General features: G+C 34.8%; 1 protein-coding gene across 1 annotated transcript in view; it reads left to right on the plus strand.

Moving 5' to 3' along the window:
* The window catches only part of COL11A1 (collagen type XI alpha 1 chain), a 227,649-nt gene that overhangs the window by 71,322 nt on the left and 138,306 nt on the right, over window positions 1–18,021 (plus strand). The window contains exons 10-18 of the mRNA XM_004699558.2: window positions 3,201–3,242; window positions 4,622–4,684; window positions 6,594–6,668; window positions 10,652–10,735; window positions 11,971–12,027; window positions 15,929–15,982; window positions 16,669–16,722; window positions 16,840–16,893; window positions 17,101–17,154. Of these exons, the coding sequence (XP_004699615.1) occupies window positions 3,201–3,242; window positions 4,622–4,684; window positions 6,594–6,668; window positions 10,652–10,735; window positions 11,971–12,027; window positions 15,929–15,982; window positions 16,669–16,722; window positions 16,840–16,893; window positions 17,101–17,154 (537 nt within the window). The remainder of the gene's footprint in view (window positions 1–3,200; window positions 3,243–4,621; window positions 4,685–6,593; window positions 6,669–10,651; window positions 10,736–11,970; window positions 12,028–15,928; window positions 15,983–16,668; window positions 16,723–16,839; window positions 16,894–17,100; window positions 17,155–18,021) is intronic.

Here is an 18,021-nt window from a genome sequence, read left to right on the forward strand (position 1 = left end):
GTGGGGGGAGAAGATTGAGGGGAGCTAATATCAAGAGTTCAAGAAAAAAATCTCTTGAAACTGATTGTAGTAGCAATTGTACAATTATGCTTAATCTATTTGAATTATGGAATATTATGGCATCTGAAAGAGCTCCCTATAAGATGATGAATTTTGTAAAAAGACAGTAAAGAAAGAACAAAACAAAGGGAATGTAAGAAGAGGCTCTAAAACCAGATTTTGAATTGAGATTAGTTAAAGTGAATGGAGAAATGACGAAGTAAAAGAGCTGAACAGAAAATTTCAAAAGACTACTTGAGAATACAAAATATTATAATGAAATATATAGACCCCTGGTATTAGCCAAAAAGGAAGAGCATGCTCATCTCAGGATGAAAGAAATGAAGAAAGAACTCAAGGGTCACGTTTTCATATTGAAGGATTCTATAGACAAAATATTAAACATTGGAGGAAACATCGGAAGAAGATGGATGGAAATACACAAAGTCATTGTAACAAAAGAACTGGCAGATGTTTGACCAGTTCAAGAGGTTGTATATATATGATCAACAACCGATGGTACTGAGGGAAGAAATCAAATCTAAACTGAAAATATTGATTGAAACCAAGACTTAAGGCATTGGCAGAATAACAACTGAACTGTTTGGATAAGCTGATGAAACACTAGAAGCATTCACTAGTGTCAGCCATGAACTTTGGTAGAAAGCTACATAGCTAAGTGACTTCAAGAGATCCATATTTGTGCAAATTCCAAAGAAAGTGCACCCAACAGAATATTGAACAATGGCATTAATATAACATGCAAGTAAATTTTTGCTGAAATTAATTTACAAATACTTGTAACAGAACATCAACAAGGACCTTCCAGAAATTCAAACTGCATTCAGAAGAAAACACAAAATGAGAGGTATCATGATTGGTATCAGATGTCTCTCTACTGAAAGCAAAGAACTCCAAAAAGATGCATACTTTCATTACATGGAATATGCAAAGATAGTTTACTGTGTGTTTTGTAATAAACTATGGATAACATTTTTAAGAATCAAAATTAATGGATATTTGATAATGCTCATAAAAACTTGTGCATGAACCAAGAGATAGTTGTTCGAACAGCATAAGGGACCACTGCATTGTGTAAAATCAAAAAGGTGTATTCAGGGTTGTACATTTTCACTGTACTTATTCAGCCTCTATGCTCAACAAATAGTCTAATAAGTTGGACAATGTTACGAAGAATCCAGTATCGAGATCGAAGTCAGCCTTATTCGTACTAACTATATGAAAATGACACAACTTTGCTCAGTGAAAGTCAGGGAGACTTGAGGTACTTGATGAAAATCAAAGAAATGAAAACTAAAGATGGTTTCAATTTAGTGTAAAGAAAACCACAATCCTTCCAACTGACCCATTTGACCACATCGCGATCAATGGGAAAAGGCTCAGGGTATCAAGGATTTTGTTTTGCTTGGAACCCTAAGCAATGGTGATGGAAGCTGCAGTCAGGAGATCAAAAGACTTGTAAATCTGCTGCAAAGTCCTCTTGAGTATTCAAAGCAAGGGTGTTTCTTTGAGGACTAAGTTGCACCTGACTGAAGCCATGCTATTTTCCATGTCCTCATATGTATGTGAAAGTTGGACATTGATTAAGAATGACCTAAGAAGAATAGATGCATTTGAATATTGGTGTGGATGAAGAATATTGAGAGTCCCGTGGACTGCCAGAAAGACAAATAAATCTCTTTTGCAAGAAGTGTGCTAGTGTGCTCCTTAGAGGCACGAATACGTCCTCTCACATACTTTAGACATAATGTCAGGAGAGACCACTCCTTGAAGAAGGACATCGTGTTTGGTAAAACAGGGGCAGGGAGTAGAGGAAGGGCCTCCAGGAGATGGACGGCACAGTGGCTGCCCCGGTTGGCTCCAGCACAGGAACAACTGTGAGCCTGGTGCAGCACTCTGCAGTGTCTCCTTCTGCTGTGCACATGGCTGCGCCGGCTCAGAACCTAGCACAAAAGCATTGCCTCACATGTGTGTGAAATTGGGCCAATAAATAAGGAAGACCACAGAAGAATTCATGGGTTTGAATTACGGTCTTGGAGAAGAACACTGAATTTACCATGAACTTCCTGACATTGAAACAAGTTCTTGGAAGCAATATAGTCAGAATAGCCATTAGAAGTGAAGATGGGGAAAAATGAGGACCTAATGCCGGGGGCTTAAGTGGAGAGGAAATGTTTTGAGAATGATGAGGGCAATGAATGTACAAATGCACTTTACACAATTGATGTGTGTATGGATGGTGATAAGAGTTGTATGAGCCCCTAATAAAATGATTAAAAACAACAACACAAAGAAGTGAAGATGGTGAAGCTTCTCAGGTACTTTGGGAATGTTCTCAGTAGAGACCCGTCTTTGTAAAAGAACATTATGCTTATGAAAGAAGAGTGTCTGAAAATAGGAAAACTCTCCCTGAGATGGATTGACATAGTGGCTGCACAGTCAGTTCAAACACAACTAGTGTGAGGATGGGAATATTTTGTTCTGTTGCATATAAAGTCACTATGAGTTAGAACTGACTGAAAGGCACTGAGCAACCATATGGAAAAGTTGACCATGTCTCTTTTGTTTGTATGTCCTTCACTAGAGCACTTAGCGCATTATCCATTCTAATGTAATGTGTTTTCATATTTCTATGAATTTTTTTTCTAATTTTCATATTTTGAACAACAGCATGTGTCCTGAACATTTATTTCCCAACCTTATCTCTCTCTCATAAATGGTGTTTCTAAACACTATTTTTTTTATAAATCATTTTATTGGAGGCTCATGCAACTTCTATCACAATCCATATATACATCAGTTGTGTAAAAGCACATTTGTACATTCGTTGCCTGCATCATTCTCAAAGCATTTGATCTCCACTTAAGCCCTTGGCATCAGCTCTTCATTTTTCCCCCTCACTCCCTGCTCCCATCTAAATACTATTTCATAAGTACTATACCAATTAAAAAACATTAGTATGTCATTTTTTTGAGAGTAGGACTTTCATTACTTAGAATTTCTTCCTCTCCTTTTATACAGTTGAAAAATATATTTCACGTTTTTAAAAATGTAGTGATGTGATTTCTTAAAATGTTTGGAGCTGTATTTCTCTGATAATGATTTTCTAATGATTTTATTTTATATTTTTTAAATGATAGGGTATGCTTATTGAAGGGCCACCAGGACCATCTGGACCAGCGGTATGTAAATTTTTAAGAATTATTTTTGTCTTTGATATTTTATAGTTGGTAAAAGAGTCACATTACATTTTAAGTGTACATATTTTAGACACATTTTATTATTAGAGTATGGAGGTTAGACTCTTTTCAAAGAGGCTTTGGCCTTCACCTTCCTCCTTCAGATTTGGCTATTCGGTATTTTCGTGTGTGTGATTGAGAATCAAATTTTATTTGAAACAGTTTTTAGCCATCTAACTATCTTAGCAACTCTTAATATCATTGAGATCCTAATGACACAGTTGTTGCAAAATTGGGCTCAAACATAGGAATAATGATGAGAATGGTATAGGATCAACTAGGGCCTAGTTACTAGGCAGTTTTTATTCTGTTGTACACAGGGCTGCTGTGAGTCAGAATTACAGTCCTAATAACAACAACCCTGAATTTTAGGAAAGCAAAGGCACTATAACCTTTTTCTTAAAAAGGGAAATGAATGTATATGTGTGCTTTACACAATTGAGGCATAGAATTATTTCTAAGTAAGAAAGAAATGAAGATTTTGAGGTCAACTGTAAAGGAACCCTGGTGGCTGTAAGTGTTTGGGGACTACTTGCAAGGTTGGTGGTTTGAGCACACTAGTAGGTTCAAGGGAGAAAAGAGCTGATGGTCTGCTCCCATAAAGATTACAAATTAGGAAGCTCAAGGGCATAGTTCTACTCTTCCTTGTAGGTTCCTGAGTTCATATTGACTGGAAAGCACACCACAAACACAAGTGGAGCATGTCTGCATTACCTATTCTTCTCATGCAGTTGTTATCCTTTTCAGTACTATTTCCTATTAAGGCTAAAGTCATTCGGTGTGTTTTGATTCAAAATAATTGTACTAATTTGACCTTGTGGAAAATGTCTCTGTCTTTTGGGAAATTAAGCTGGAGTCATCTGAAATAATTATATTTTATTTTAAATATCAGTATCCTAGCTGCCTTTAAATATTTTCTGTAAAAGAAAAAATAAAAATGCCTGCAAGATAAATGTTTTCTGGCTTTCAGCTTTGCTATCACATTTTGAAGTCTAGTTTTACAAGTATACAATTTCTTCAGTGAGGACTGGGAACCAACTTCTACCTCCGGGTCTTTACATTGGCACAACCTCCTTTCCTGTTTTCCTTGAAATGTCCATCTCCATTCTGAGAGCCTGTTAATAGAGGAACAGTGGAGCTAGCCATGAAGCTGTTTCTATATGTTGTCTTTTCATAGGAAGATAAATAGAGTAATTGCTTTGGAGACAAGTATAAATTTCTGGAACATGAATGAGCTCTTCTTTGAATTTAATGGGTCAGATTTTCCTGAATACTAATGAGATTAGGAATCTGAATCAGAGCATATATTTTTCTCTCCATAGGGTCTTATGGGCCCTCCAGGTCTACAAGGCCCCACTGGACCCCCTGGTGACACTGGAGACAGGGTAAGTTAAGGGCTACACTATTACATAAGTCTAAAACATATAATACAGATAAAACATCTTAAAAATAGTCGAGAAGTTTAGCTTGTACCCTTCTGGTTAGGGATGGGGGCTGTCTACTAATTCCTTGTATAATAGTTTAGTTCATTTTTCTAACTATAGAAAGATTAAAGAATGTATTCATGTTATAATTGTTAAGTAAACTTTTATTCTCCATTTACATACTGATAGGAATTCATTACTTTAGATTCGGTCCTTCACATTTTAATTTCACATATTTTCCTGACACTCATAGATATTTATTATGATACTAATAGCATGAACTAATAAGTTTAAATTTATAATTTGAGGATTAAGTCACAGATGAAATAGGTAAAGTTTCCATCTAGTCTCTTCAGATCATCTTACTAAACCCTCTTCCCATGTATAGTGTGCTCTCTATTTTTCTTCTCTTTGTCTCCACTCTTGAATATTAATACATTTGTGGGGTTTGCTTTTTTGAATGTTTTTGCTTTTTTCCTCTTAACAATAGTGCTAAGAAATAATGAGACATGTAAATGGTTGATCCTTCTTATACATTTGTAGTTTTAAAAGCAAATTAAAAAATTAAACTCACTGAATGACATATTCTAAAATATTTCAGGAAATCCGACATGGTAGCTGGTAGCAAATTAAGGTCTGTGGGTATAAACTATGTACTTTGCAAATAGGACTTTATACAGAATTCGCTTTTTTCATCTCTTATGTCCAGTCTAATTCAGATATTTATTTATAATCTGTCACTTTAATTAATACCTTCCAATTTGAAATTTCATTTTCTTAAGAATATTTTGTAATCCATAATTTATTTACCTTAAAACTTTATTGCAGATTATGAATTAATCTCCTTAGACTGTTTATTGTTTTAGAATATAGACATATAAATATGCTAAAATTTTAGGTAATTTTTAATTTAAAAATAATGATATGTTTCTATATTAGTTATTTTAGCATCTTTGGATATTTTAAAATCTTAAAGAGTGCCTATTAGATTTATAGTATAAATAAAATATAATCTTGTCAGACTGCAGTTGATAATATAGTTAAGAAGTATTAACTTTCTTAAGAAATTATCATTTCTTTAAGCTTTTTTACTTAGTGAATTGTTCAAGTTTATCTTTTTTATGTATGTACTGGTTAATTTTAGAGTATACCACTCCAAAGTATGACTTGAAAATCAAAAAGCCTATTTCTATTGGAGCATATAAATATCTGCTTTGTAAGACTTAGTCACCTAATTATATATTCAACTACTGCCATCAAGACGGTTCTTACAGATGCATATTTATTCACCTTTCTAATAATTGCAGGCACGTCTTTGCATTTTTAAGCATATGCCATAGTCACAGTGAAAGAGCTTCAAAAAGTTAGAGAAAATCAAAAGTAAAGAAAATGATATTTGTTCACAAATGTTTTGAAGCCCCATTATATAAACATCTACTTTTGCACCATTTAAACATTAAGCAGACATTGTAAATATTGGTTAATTATACTCTACTGAATATATTTAAATACATACTAAAGGTATCAATTTGATTTTAAATAGTTTATCATTTACTTATTTAACTACAACATACATTTAACTCACTTGATTCTATAACATTGATTCTCCTAGAACAGATGAGCTTTTTACCATATCCAATTTGAGATTCTAAGTAAATAGACTGCGAACTCCTTGGATTATACTTACTAATCAGGCATTATTAACATTATTCAAAACTACTACAATGGAATTCAAATATTTCTAGATATATTTAATTGAAGAGAGTAACCAATGAGGAACAAGCAAATTCAAAGAAAATTGTGCTACTTAAAGTTTTTTTTCCTAATAAATATAGACTGCTTTTTAAAATTATGCTTTTGACTTTCTTAGGGCCCTCCAGGACGTCCTGGCTTGCCAGGGGCTGATGGTCTACCCGGTCCTCCTGGTACTATGTTAATGTTACCGGTGAGTCCTTTTTTGATAGAAAGATGCCTTGATATTTTCCTATTTTGCTCCTACACGTAAATTATTTCACTATAATACAGAAAAGTCAAGTGCAAATCATTCTATGAGGCAGAGATACTAAAAAGCAACCAGACTAGGGAATTAACGGAAATGTTACTAAAAAAGTATAAATAAATGTTAATAATTGCATTAGAACCAAGATTACATTGTGGTACTAGACTTCTGCTAATAAAACTTATTGGTTTAAAAATATCTTTCCAATCATGTGGTTTATCTTAATTTTATCAATAACAAACTTAAAATAACATTGATATAATATTTATCATAAGTTACACTAAATTTCCACCAATTGTCTGTCACTTCATTGTGCTGTGGTGGCTTGTATGTTGCTAAGATTCTGGAAGCGCTTGCAGTGGTATTTCAAATACCACCAGGGACACTCAAGGTGAACAACTTTCTGCAGTGATTTCAGACTAAGAACAGACAATGAAGAAGGTATAGTTCATCAACTTCTAAGGAATTAGACATGGAAAACTATAACTAGCAAGTTAACAATGTCAGATACTGGAAATCTGAATAGCAGTAGAACACTGTTCGGTATGTATAGGTTGGAAGGCATTCAAAATATGGCTGCCTTCTCCAAGGAAGGACAACTGTAATGAGGTGAATGGAATAAAGCTTTCAAGACCTTCGTTTACTGATGGGGCATGACTCAAAATGAGAAGAATCAGCTGTAAACGGGTGTTAGTAATCAGAATTTGGAAAGCGTGGAGCATGTATCTAGGAAAATTGAAGTCGTGAAAAATCATATGAACTGCATAAACATGCATAACACATTCTAGGTGTTAGTGAGCTATAATGGACTGGTCTCACTCATTTTGAATCAGGTAGTCATGTAGTTTCGCATGTCACTAATGACAAATTTAAGATGAGTGATGTCCCATTCGTTGTCAAGAAGGCCATTTAAAGCTCTAACTTGATGTGCAGTGTTATCTGTGACAGGAGAAAATCTATCCAAATCCAAAAATCCAGTCAATACAATTATTCTTCCAATTTACACACCAACTACTCAATCTAGTGCAGAAGAAATTGAAAAAGTCTACCAACGTCAGTCTGAAATAGATCAAGCATGCAATCAAGATGTAGTATTGATTGTTGGCATTTGGACTGCAAAAAATGGAAACAAAAATAATAGAACAGTAGTCAGAAAATATGGCCTTGGCTGTAGAAATGAAGCTGGAGCCAGCATATTAGAATTTTATAAGACTGACGACTTTGTCCCCTTTTCAACAATGCAAATGGTGACTATGCACTGGAACATATCCAGGTAAAATGCACATGAATCAAATTAACTACATCTGTGGAAAGGTGGAGAAGTTCAATGTCTTCCACCAAAAGCAGGCCAGAGTCTGATTGGAATATGCTATCCCGAACAGATGTGAGCCTTTGAACACTAAATTGAGAGAACCTGAAGAGCTGTGGGATGACATCAGGGACATCATACACGAAGAAAGCAAAATATTATTTAAGAGACAAGAAAGAAAGAAAAAATCAAAGAGGCGGTCTAAAAATCTCTGACATTTTCTCTTGGTCTCAAGAGTAGCTAAAGCAAATGGAAGAATTACAGTACAAGAGTTGAAGAGAAAATTTCAAAGGGGAGCTCAGGAAGACAGAGTAAAGTAATGTGCGATAATGCAATGTGCAAAGACCTGGAGTTAGAAACCGAAAGGGAAGGACACGCTAGCATATCTCAGGCTGAAAGAATGGAAGACAAACTGCAAGCATTGAGTTGCAGTGTTCAAAGATTCAATTGGCAAACGATTGAACATGTAGGAAGCATCAAAAGAAGACTGGAGGCATATACAGTCACTATATTAAAGTGACCTTTTCTATATTCAACCATTTCAAGAGGTACCACATGAGCAGGAACAAGTAGTACTGGAGGAAGAAGTCCAAGCCTCACTGACGGTATGAAGGAAAATAAGGCTCCCCAAACTGAAAGAATACTTACTGAAATGTCTCAACAAGCTGATTAAGCACTGGAAGCACCCGTTATTCTGTTAGGAAGACAGCTAATTGGCCAACTGGTCCTTATTTGTGCCCCTTACAAAGCAACGTGACTTAAGATAACGTGAAAATTATAGAACAACATCATTGCTATCACATGTAAGTAGATGTTTTGCCAAAGATTCCTTCAACAAAGATTTCAGCAGTACATTGACAGAACGGTAACAGAAATTCAAGCCAGATTCAGAAAAAGACATGAAACAGGGATATCACTGCTCATATCAGATAGATCTGGGGTCAAAGCTGGGAATACCAGGGAAATGTTTATTTGTCTTTTTACTGACTATGCAAAGTATTTGAATGCATGTATCATAAATCTATTTATAATATTGTGAAGTATGGGAATTCCAAAGCACTTCCTTGAACCATGTATATGGTTCAAGAGGTAGTCATTAGAACTGAATAAGGATTGTCACATAGTTTAAAACCAGAAAAATGTGTGTCACGGTTGTAACCTTTTAGGATACTTATTCAATCTGAGAGGAACAAAATTAAAGAAACTTGTTTGGTGAAAGTGAGGAGGATTTGTAGAACTTGTTGATAAGAATAAAGGATTGAGCCTTCAGTATGGATTACAATATAACGAAGACCAAAATCCTCAACTGGACTAACGAGGATCATGATAAATGGAGAAAAGATTGAATATGCCAAGGATTTTCTCTTGGTTGGATCCACCATCAGTGCTCTTGGAAATAGCACTCAAGAGATCAAAGGATGCATTCCATTGGGCAAATCTGCTGCACAAAATCTCTTTAAAGCTCAAAGATGTTACTCTTTGGACTAATGTGCGCCTGAGACCAGGCATGGTATTTTCAATTGCCCACATGCATGTAAAAGTTAGACATTGAATAAGGACTACCAAAGAAGAGTTGATCTATTTGAATTATATGCTGGAGAGATTATTGCAAGTACCATTGACTGGCAAAAGAACAACCGTCTGCCTCTGAAGAAATAACAGCCACCATGCTCCTTAGAAACGAGGGTGGAAAACTTTCTCTTACGTACTTTGGGCATGTTATCAGGAGAGACCAGTTCCTGGAAAAAGCCATTTTGCTTGGTAACAGACGCTGCCATGGAGTGAGAGGCTCGACCAGTCGGATGGACACAGTGGCTGGGACAGTGGGCTCGAGCATGAGTACAATTGTGAGGATTGCACAGGACTCAGTGGTTGGAACGTAAGACCAGAACTGAGTCCACAGCACCGCACAGCAACTTGAGATGCTTAAACGTAGGTCAGTACTCACCAGTCAATGTTCATTTACTTTACCAAAAGATTCACTTCAGGTTCTTTATTGTAGTTTTCTGGAAAAAATAAAATGATTTATCAAATAGAATAAACAGAATTTCAAGAAATGAATACTTTGGATAAAAGCATGACTCATACTTGAATTTGAGTTAAAATTAAAAGAGGGTTCAACTTTTTTGGAGACGTTATTAGGAAGCATCACACTTTAGTAGTGTTAACCGAGTACTGTCAAGCAAAATGAAAATATTTCCAGGATAATATTTTCTACGATTTTGGTGAGTCCAAAGTTTGGCACCACCAAAGAAAGACTAATCTGTAACCACCACGGAATTTAGTACATTGGAAATGTTCACAAATAAATTAACAGAACGTATATTTTTATATGCATAAAAATGTATGAAGTTTTATTTAAAATTGTTCAGAGGTTATAGAATTTAGAATTGGAAAGGGGTCTGTAATATGTTCCCTCTACAAATGAGCAATTGCCACCTCAATGACTGATTGCCGTATGGTTAGAGGAGCTTATTAGAAAGAAAATAACGCAGAAGTTTTCTTGGAGTTGTGCAATTCCAGTAATTGAAGTAAGTAGTTTTCATTTCATGGTCAAGACACCCAAACAAACATACTTATGAAAAACTAATTTTGAGCTCTTTATTTTGATTCTTCCTAGTTTCGCTACGGGGGGGACAGCTCCAAAGGACCAAGCATCTCTGCTCAAGAAGCTCAGGCTCAGGCAATCCTACAGCAAGCTCGGGTAAGGCAGAGCACGCATGCGTCCCCCAATCCAGTGCTCCCGCTGTCGAACATATGCCGACTGTGTGCATTTATGTGTGTGCCTGTGTTTCTAGGATTTGGTAACATGATAACCAGAATGCTCACTTCTGAATACTATACTGAATGTGGGTGGAAAGCTGAGCAAACTTTGTTTACTTTTTCCAGTAGTGACATTTTCTTTGCTTAAATGTTACAGATAGGAATTTAACCCTTGTCATATTACCATTATATGACCGAATACCATTATAGCACACAAACTTATTTTCATTTAAAACATAGCTCTTCATATATTTTACATGCAGTTTTTAACCTCTATAAAGTATGTCTGTGAGTATAAATAGAATTAAGATAATAAAATTTGAACAAACATTTCTTAATTTTGCACATAATTTAGGAACTGTTTCACAGACATTCTTTTACATGAAAGGAATAAATTTTCAAATACATTTCAGAGGTATAATTGTGTACTTCTCAGTCTTTGGAGTTGCCTACACAGTGAAGTGGGTTATGCATTGGGCTGCTAAATGCAAGGTCAACAGTTCTATTCCACTAACTGCTTCAATAAAGGTTGTCTTGGAAACACTTAGGAGTGGTTCTTCCCTATCCTGTGGAATCGCTGAGAGTAGGAATTTACTTAATAGCAATGAGTGCAATATTTTTACCAAAAAAATTAGTTGATAGCCATCTTCAGCTTATAACCCTCTATAAACTGAGAATTACCATTTTCTGTACCTTTAAAAATGTATAATGGCAGTTTTAAAAATTAGAGATGGTGTACACAGTATACTTATAAGAACACTAAATATTTATTTTTATTATTATTATTATTATTGGCTATGATATGTTTTACTCACATATATTTAAGAGCAGAAGCTCATGCATTACTCTGAGGTGTATTTCAGAACAGTAAAATTATTAGGCATCACACTTGTTAATTTAACTTTATTATTTATAATTAAAAACCTATTATATATGAATTACAGCTGCGTAAAATATGTATATATGAGTTACAACTGCTAAAATGTCTGTTATGTATACAGCATTTTTTGCATTCTAGAAATATGTAATTCTGTAAGAATTTGGCACTCTTTCTAGCAAGTAGCTGTTATATGTATATTGATAATTTACTTAGAGGTAGCTTAAACAAGTGATTAATTGTGTTTTAATATATTCTTCCAGGAGTAAATTTCTGAACTTGATCGTTTTCTTTCCTAGATTGCTCTACGAGGCCCACCTGGTCCAATGGGTCTAACTGGAAGACCGGGTCCTGTGGTAAGTTACTAAAAAAGACCGCACGATACAATTCCAGTACTACTGAATACATGCACACCTTTTTCCAGCCGTTGTTCACTTATCTGATTGATGAAAAAGGCTGATGAAAATCCCTATGCCTTATTTTGAGTCAATTAAAAGTCTGTTTTAACTTAGGCTTCAATAAGTTTCCATGAAAGTACTTTAAATGATGAACTTTAATATAAAATCAATAAAATGAAAATACTCATATCATTAAGAGTAATGTGTCCATCTATTAATTTCATAAAAATGCAATTATGATATGCTTTATATTTCATCAATATCTAGTTTCAACTTTAAATTAAACACAATTTGATATTAAATAAAAATATGCTCTAGTCCAGTGAAATTTGTTATACAACCTTAGTTAAAGCACTTCCTGATGAAATCAGGGACTACAGCCTTCAATATGAATTACAACTTGATATAAGCAAAGCCAAACTCACTACACTTGAGTAGGTGCTGATTCATACAGACCCTGCTGTGGGTTTCTGAGACTGTAATTACGGGATTGGAAAGCACAGTCTTTGAAAACAGAAATCTTCGCAAGTGGACCAATAGACAGAGAAAAGACTGAAGTTGTCCAGGATTTCATTTTATTTGGATTCACAATCAATGCTCATTTAAGTATCAGTCAAGAGAGTAAAAAAGAAGCTGGGTGACACATTGCATTGAGAAAATCTGTTGTGCAATGTGTTGAAGACAAGATGTCAGAAGGACGAAGTTGCCCTGACCCAAGCCAGGGGCAACTGCCTCCCCTATATTTGAGCATTCAGTTGTACATAGGGTGTCCTGATATATTGTAACTGACTGGCAGCAACTAACAATAGCAATATTGCATTGGGTTGCTCTACTGGAAAAGACCTCTCTAAAGTGTTAGAAAGCAAAGATGTCACTTTGAAGACTAAGGCGTGCATCTTCCAAGCCAGAGCATTTTCAGTCAATCCCTATGCTTCTGAATGTTCAACACTGAATAAGGAATAATAGAAAATAATTGCTGCATTAGAATTATGGTGTTGGCAAATATCGTACATACTAGTGTATAAGCCGAGTTTTTCAGCACATTTTAATGCAGTTTTTGTGGTTAAAATTAGGTGCCTTGGCTGTTATTCAGGTTGGCTTGTACTCGAGTACATAGGGTAGTACTAAATTAACATGGAACTCACTACCTTCTAGTTAATTCTAATTCATCTCCCATGGAAGAAGTACAGAAATAATGCTTCTTAGAAAAGAATATGATGAGCCTTTATCTGTCCAACTTTAGACATGTTCTCAAAAAGGGCCAGTCCCTGGCAAGGACATCATGTTTGCTGAAGTAAGGGGTTGGCAAAAACGAGGAAGAACCTTGCCAGTTTAGATTGACACAGTGTCCCTGTGTTTAGTCTTGGTAGACTAGAGAGAAACAAGTTCATAAACACGCATATCTGTATAAGAAAGAGCTTTAGATACAAGAGCAATTGAATATTGAGAAAACATCCCAGCCCAGTGCAGATCAAGTCCCTAAGTCTCTTCTTAGCCCATATGTCCAATACCAATCAATAAAGTCCTCTTCAGACGCATGAAACACATGCAATGATGCCAAATACAGGAAGAAGAACACAGGCCACTGGGAGAGAAGTCTTGTGGATTCGGTGGTGGTGTAAGCACTGCAGTGCTGGCAGGGGTCTCCATGTGGCTTCTCCAGCTCAGGACACTAGCATAGTTCCATGTGTCTCATCAGTAGAGCACCTCCCGGGGAGTGAGCAGAGCGAGAGAAGTGTCTCCGCCTCCAAGGAGGAGAAACAGGAGTTCCCAGAATTCTCAGGAGAAGGCCATGGTCACACAGGCCTCATTGGTTATATTTTGATTGACAGGCCAGACCAGCTCTTCACTTGTAATCTTCTCAAATTGACAGCAGATTATGTAACTCCCACACCCTGCCACAATGGACTGAAACCTAACAAAACTTGTGATGATGGCACAGGGCCTGGCAGTGCTTCATTCTGTTGTATGTCGGGCTACTGTGAGTTGCAAATTATCCATCAGCATCTAAGAATAACAGCACATATTAAAGAAAGGAATTGAGAGAGAAGGCAAACAATTACCCCTCTTTTTGATAATTTCATTTTTAATATATTTTATTCTATAATAACGAAGGATTATTGATTTTGAGTATTATAAAATCCATAAAGTCCCTGTTTTGTACAATTTAGAAAAGTAACTGCTTAGATCTATATTTTGTCATAAACATATATACTCTTTCAATGGAAACATTTTAAAGGCTAATGAAATTCTATATTAGATAACTTGTAGGAAACATGGAATTTAAAAATTCTTATTCTTTTACAATCAGACATTATCTGAGAATATTTACATGTTTGGACAAAGTTTATAATTAAGTGTTATAATCTGTTGAGGAGTAAGTGCTTATAATCAGAAAGCATAACGCATTAAAATAATTAAAATAAATAGGCTGTTCATTAGTTGCTTTCAATTCAGTGCTTAATAATCTTATTAATATAGAACTTCTGGTTTCTCTTGGAAAAATTCCATTGCAAGAATTTTTCATCAGAAGACTGAAAATTATTCCTGCAATTTTCAAGATTAAACTATTCTTCTTACTTGGTTTGCCATATTCCTCGGAAGCCATATGAATTAGTAATTCTACTTTGGAGCCACAAGGAGGCTCTCAATATCTGTCGTTTAAAGATTTAGAAGTATTCTTAATTATGTTGCACTTTGATTTACTGTACTAGTTATTTGAATATGTATTGATTTGAATAAACTATAAGTTTCTTAAATCACTAGGTGCATTTTCATATTAAATAACTATAAGTACCATGTTCAATGTAATATCCTGCAACATTTTGCAGAGCCTAAATATCTTACAATTATTTTTTTCAAACAAATTTCAACCATTTAAAATGACCTTGTTATTTTTGTTTGTTTTTTCCTGTTAATGTATCAGGGTTGTGTTGTATAGTTTGAATTATGTAAAACCTTTTAGCAAGTGTTTGTCCTAAAATGGGGGGAGAAATTCAGTCTGGGAAATGTTCTTTGAAAATAAGATATTTGTAATGATTGTCTGTTCTTAACTTCTTATTGCTCTACAATTCCATATATGAGAATTTTTAGTGTAAAAGCAATAACATTTTTTCCAAGGCATTGTTGTGTAAATGGGTTCAGTGACTCTGGACTTAGTAAAAATGTCCTGCCTCTGATATTGCCCATTGCCATTGAGCCAATTCTGACTCATAGCCCATCCTATCGGATTTCTGAGGCTTACCCTGGGGACAGAGAGCTTCATGTTTCCCCTAAGGGAGTGGCTGGTGGGTTTGAACCACTGTGTAGTTCTTAGACTAAAGTCTACCAGACAGCACCATGCTACACCATAAAATAATATCTCTTATTGCAAGTGCTCTAAACAGTATCTTAGATTAAAGTCTACCTGACAGCACCATACTACACCATAGAATAATACCTCTTATTGCAAGTGCTCTAAGGTTGCAAATATTGAGGAAAATTTGAATGTGGTTTTTGAGGTTGACTTTATGGAAAAGAATTTCTCTAGAAATACAGGAGATTTTGTCCTCATTTCTTCCTTTACCGCCTTTTGCCCTCCTTTCCTTCCATTTTCATATTTTCTTTTCTTGGAGTGTCTTTGTGTAGTCATATCAAAATAGTGTTTAAATGTAATTCATGCATGAGAATAAAATCAGCAAACTTTAAAAAGGCATTTACATAAAAAAATTGAAATTTTTATTTAGTATCTAATGAAACCAGGATTTTTGGATGGATTATCTTTTGGATACTGCTTATTTATTTAAAGAGCAAGTGGTAGGATACAAGAGATAGAAACTTGCTAAGTGGAAGGGATCATATATGCACTTTTTGTCTTTAGGGGGGACCTGGTTCATCTGGGGCCAAAGGTGAGAGTGGTGATCCTGGCCCTCAGGTAAAGAAAAGTTATATATATTACTCATATGTTTTAGAAAATATTTTAATTTATAAGATGTTTAAAATATCTGCATTTGCTAAATTAGTATATGAATTACATCATTTATATAACCTATTTTAATTGAAGAAGCTTTCGATTCCATGGAAAATTAGTGACAGACTAATTTAAAAAAAAACAGTAAATGTGCATTTTTTAGATGATCAAAGAAACATATACCAGACATTGTGGTTAAAGAAAAGAAGGTATTTATAGGAAAAGACATAAAAAAGGTGAAGGAAAAGAAGTTGGAAAGAACAGGGGATTGTGATAAATGACTAAGATTTTACCTAAAGGATGCATAAAGCTCCCAAGTTTTGAGAATAATATGAACAAATAAGGATTTTTTAAAGATGAAAATAGCGTTTTATTGCCTATGTTTAAATGTATTCATGTGTCTTTATATAAGCTTTACAAAATAATAAGATTTTTGGGGAAGAAGTCACTTAGAAAAAGTTGGTTTCTTAGCTTCTGTTTTATCACCATTTGTATCTAAGAAATAATTTTGTTTTACTTAAATGAATAGTTACATGAAAGCAACGATAAAGCTAAGCCTGTCTCACTTTCTAAAGCGATCTTTGCCTATGTGCAAGTACTCAATCATAGAGCCTTCTATGCAGTAGTTTAATTGTGATGTTTTCTTATAGGGTCCTCGAGGTGTCCAAGGACCACCTGGGCCCACAGGGAAAGTCGGGAAAAGGGTATGGTTGATTTTCCTTGGATGTTATAAAGGGATTTTAATGACATCGCTGTCTTGGTGTCTTTTGCTCTGTGCTAGTAGGAATCTCCATTGCTTACTTATGTTTTTGCATCATCAGGGTCGTCCTGGTGCTGATGGAGGCAGAGGAATGCCAGGGGAACCTGGAGCAAAGGTCAGGCATTCCCACAGTTCCACACTAAGGTCTTTCTTGCATGTCAGTTTATACTTTAAGATATAATTTCATGATAGGTCAGAATATGTCATAATCAAATTTTAGTACAGATATAGTCTGGAAATGCAGATGCTGATGGTGATGATGAGGATAGTGATGAAGAAGATGATAATGGTGATAATGATGATGATGATGATGATTTTACAGGGAGATCGAGGATTTGATGGGCTTCCAGGTCTACCTGGTGACAAAGGTCACAAGGTAAGATATCTCATTTTATTACTTTTTTAAAGCGATGATAGGAATTTTATGTAATTTTAGAAATGGATTTACTTTAAGATATCAGAAGTAGAAAACGATTATGAAATATTTATAAGTTAATTTAATGAAATATTGCATTCAATATGCTTTTAAAATTAGAGAGGTAAAATTATATATATGACATTTGTGTTAGTTCTGTAATTATTCTTGGAAATTGAAATAGTCCTGTATGTAAACTTACTTTGAAATGAAAACTTTATGAATATGTATGGGGAGACTTCAAAGAATTTATGGAAAAATAAAATAAGGAAACAATGGAAGTTTCCACAAATATTTTGTAAAAGTTCTCTCATAGATGCCACAAGCTATCACCATGGTGAAGTTATAAGCTTTCAAGCATATGTGAGTTTTAAACTTTTAAAGCTAAATTAACTACCATGCTGAATAGCAATATATTACATATTTATATTATGACATGTATGAGCATCTTCCAAATTAAGCCAAGGTTGCGCTCTCCAAAAAAATATCTGTTTTGAATCATTGCATTTGAAATACAGACAGAGCAGCCAGCCATAAGGTAAATTGGAAGAGAAAGAGACAGTGAAATTTAAACTCTGTAAATATCCAGCAAAATTTAGCATGTGCCTAGCATGTATAAATTTACATATCTAATTTCATCTATCAAAAATTCCAACATAATGTATAGCACTAGAGTAGTGCTTTATTAACATAAACTTTTGCAGAAGCAGAAGAAAATATAAAATTATGTTGAAATTAGCAAAGTTTCTCCAAGTTTGAAAACAGTGTTCAGCCTAATCACTTCTTAAATCGTTTAATGACTTATCATCTCAATGTCATTTCAGATAT

This window comes from Echinops telfairi, unplaced genomic scaffold, assembly GCF_000313985.2.
Source record: "Echinops telfairi isolate 266 unplaced genomic scaffold, ASM31398v2 ScPeMD7_443;HRSCAF=831, whole genome shotgun sequence".
Taxonomy (NCBI): domain Eukaryota; kingdom Metazoa; phylum Chordata; class Mammalia; order Afrosoricida; family Tenrecidae; genus Echinops; species Echinops telfairi.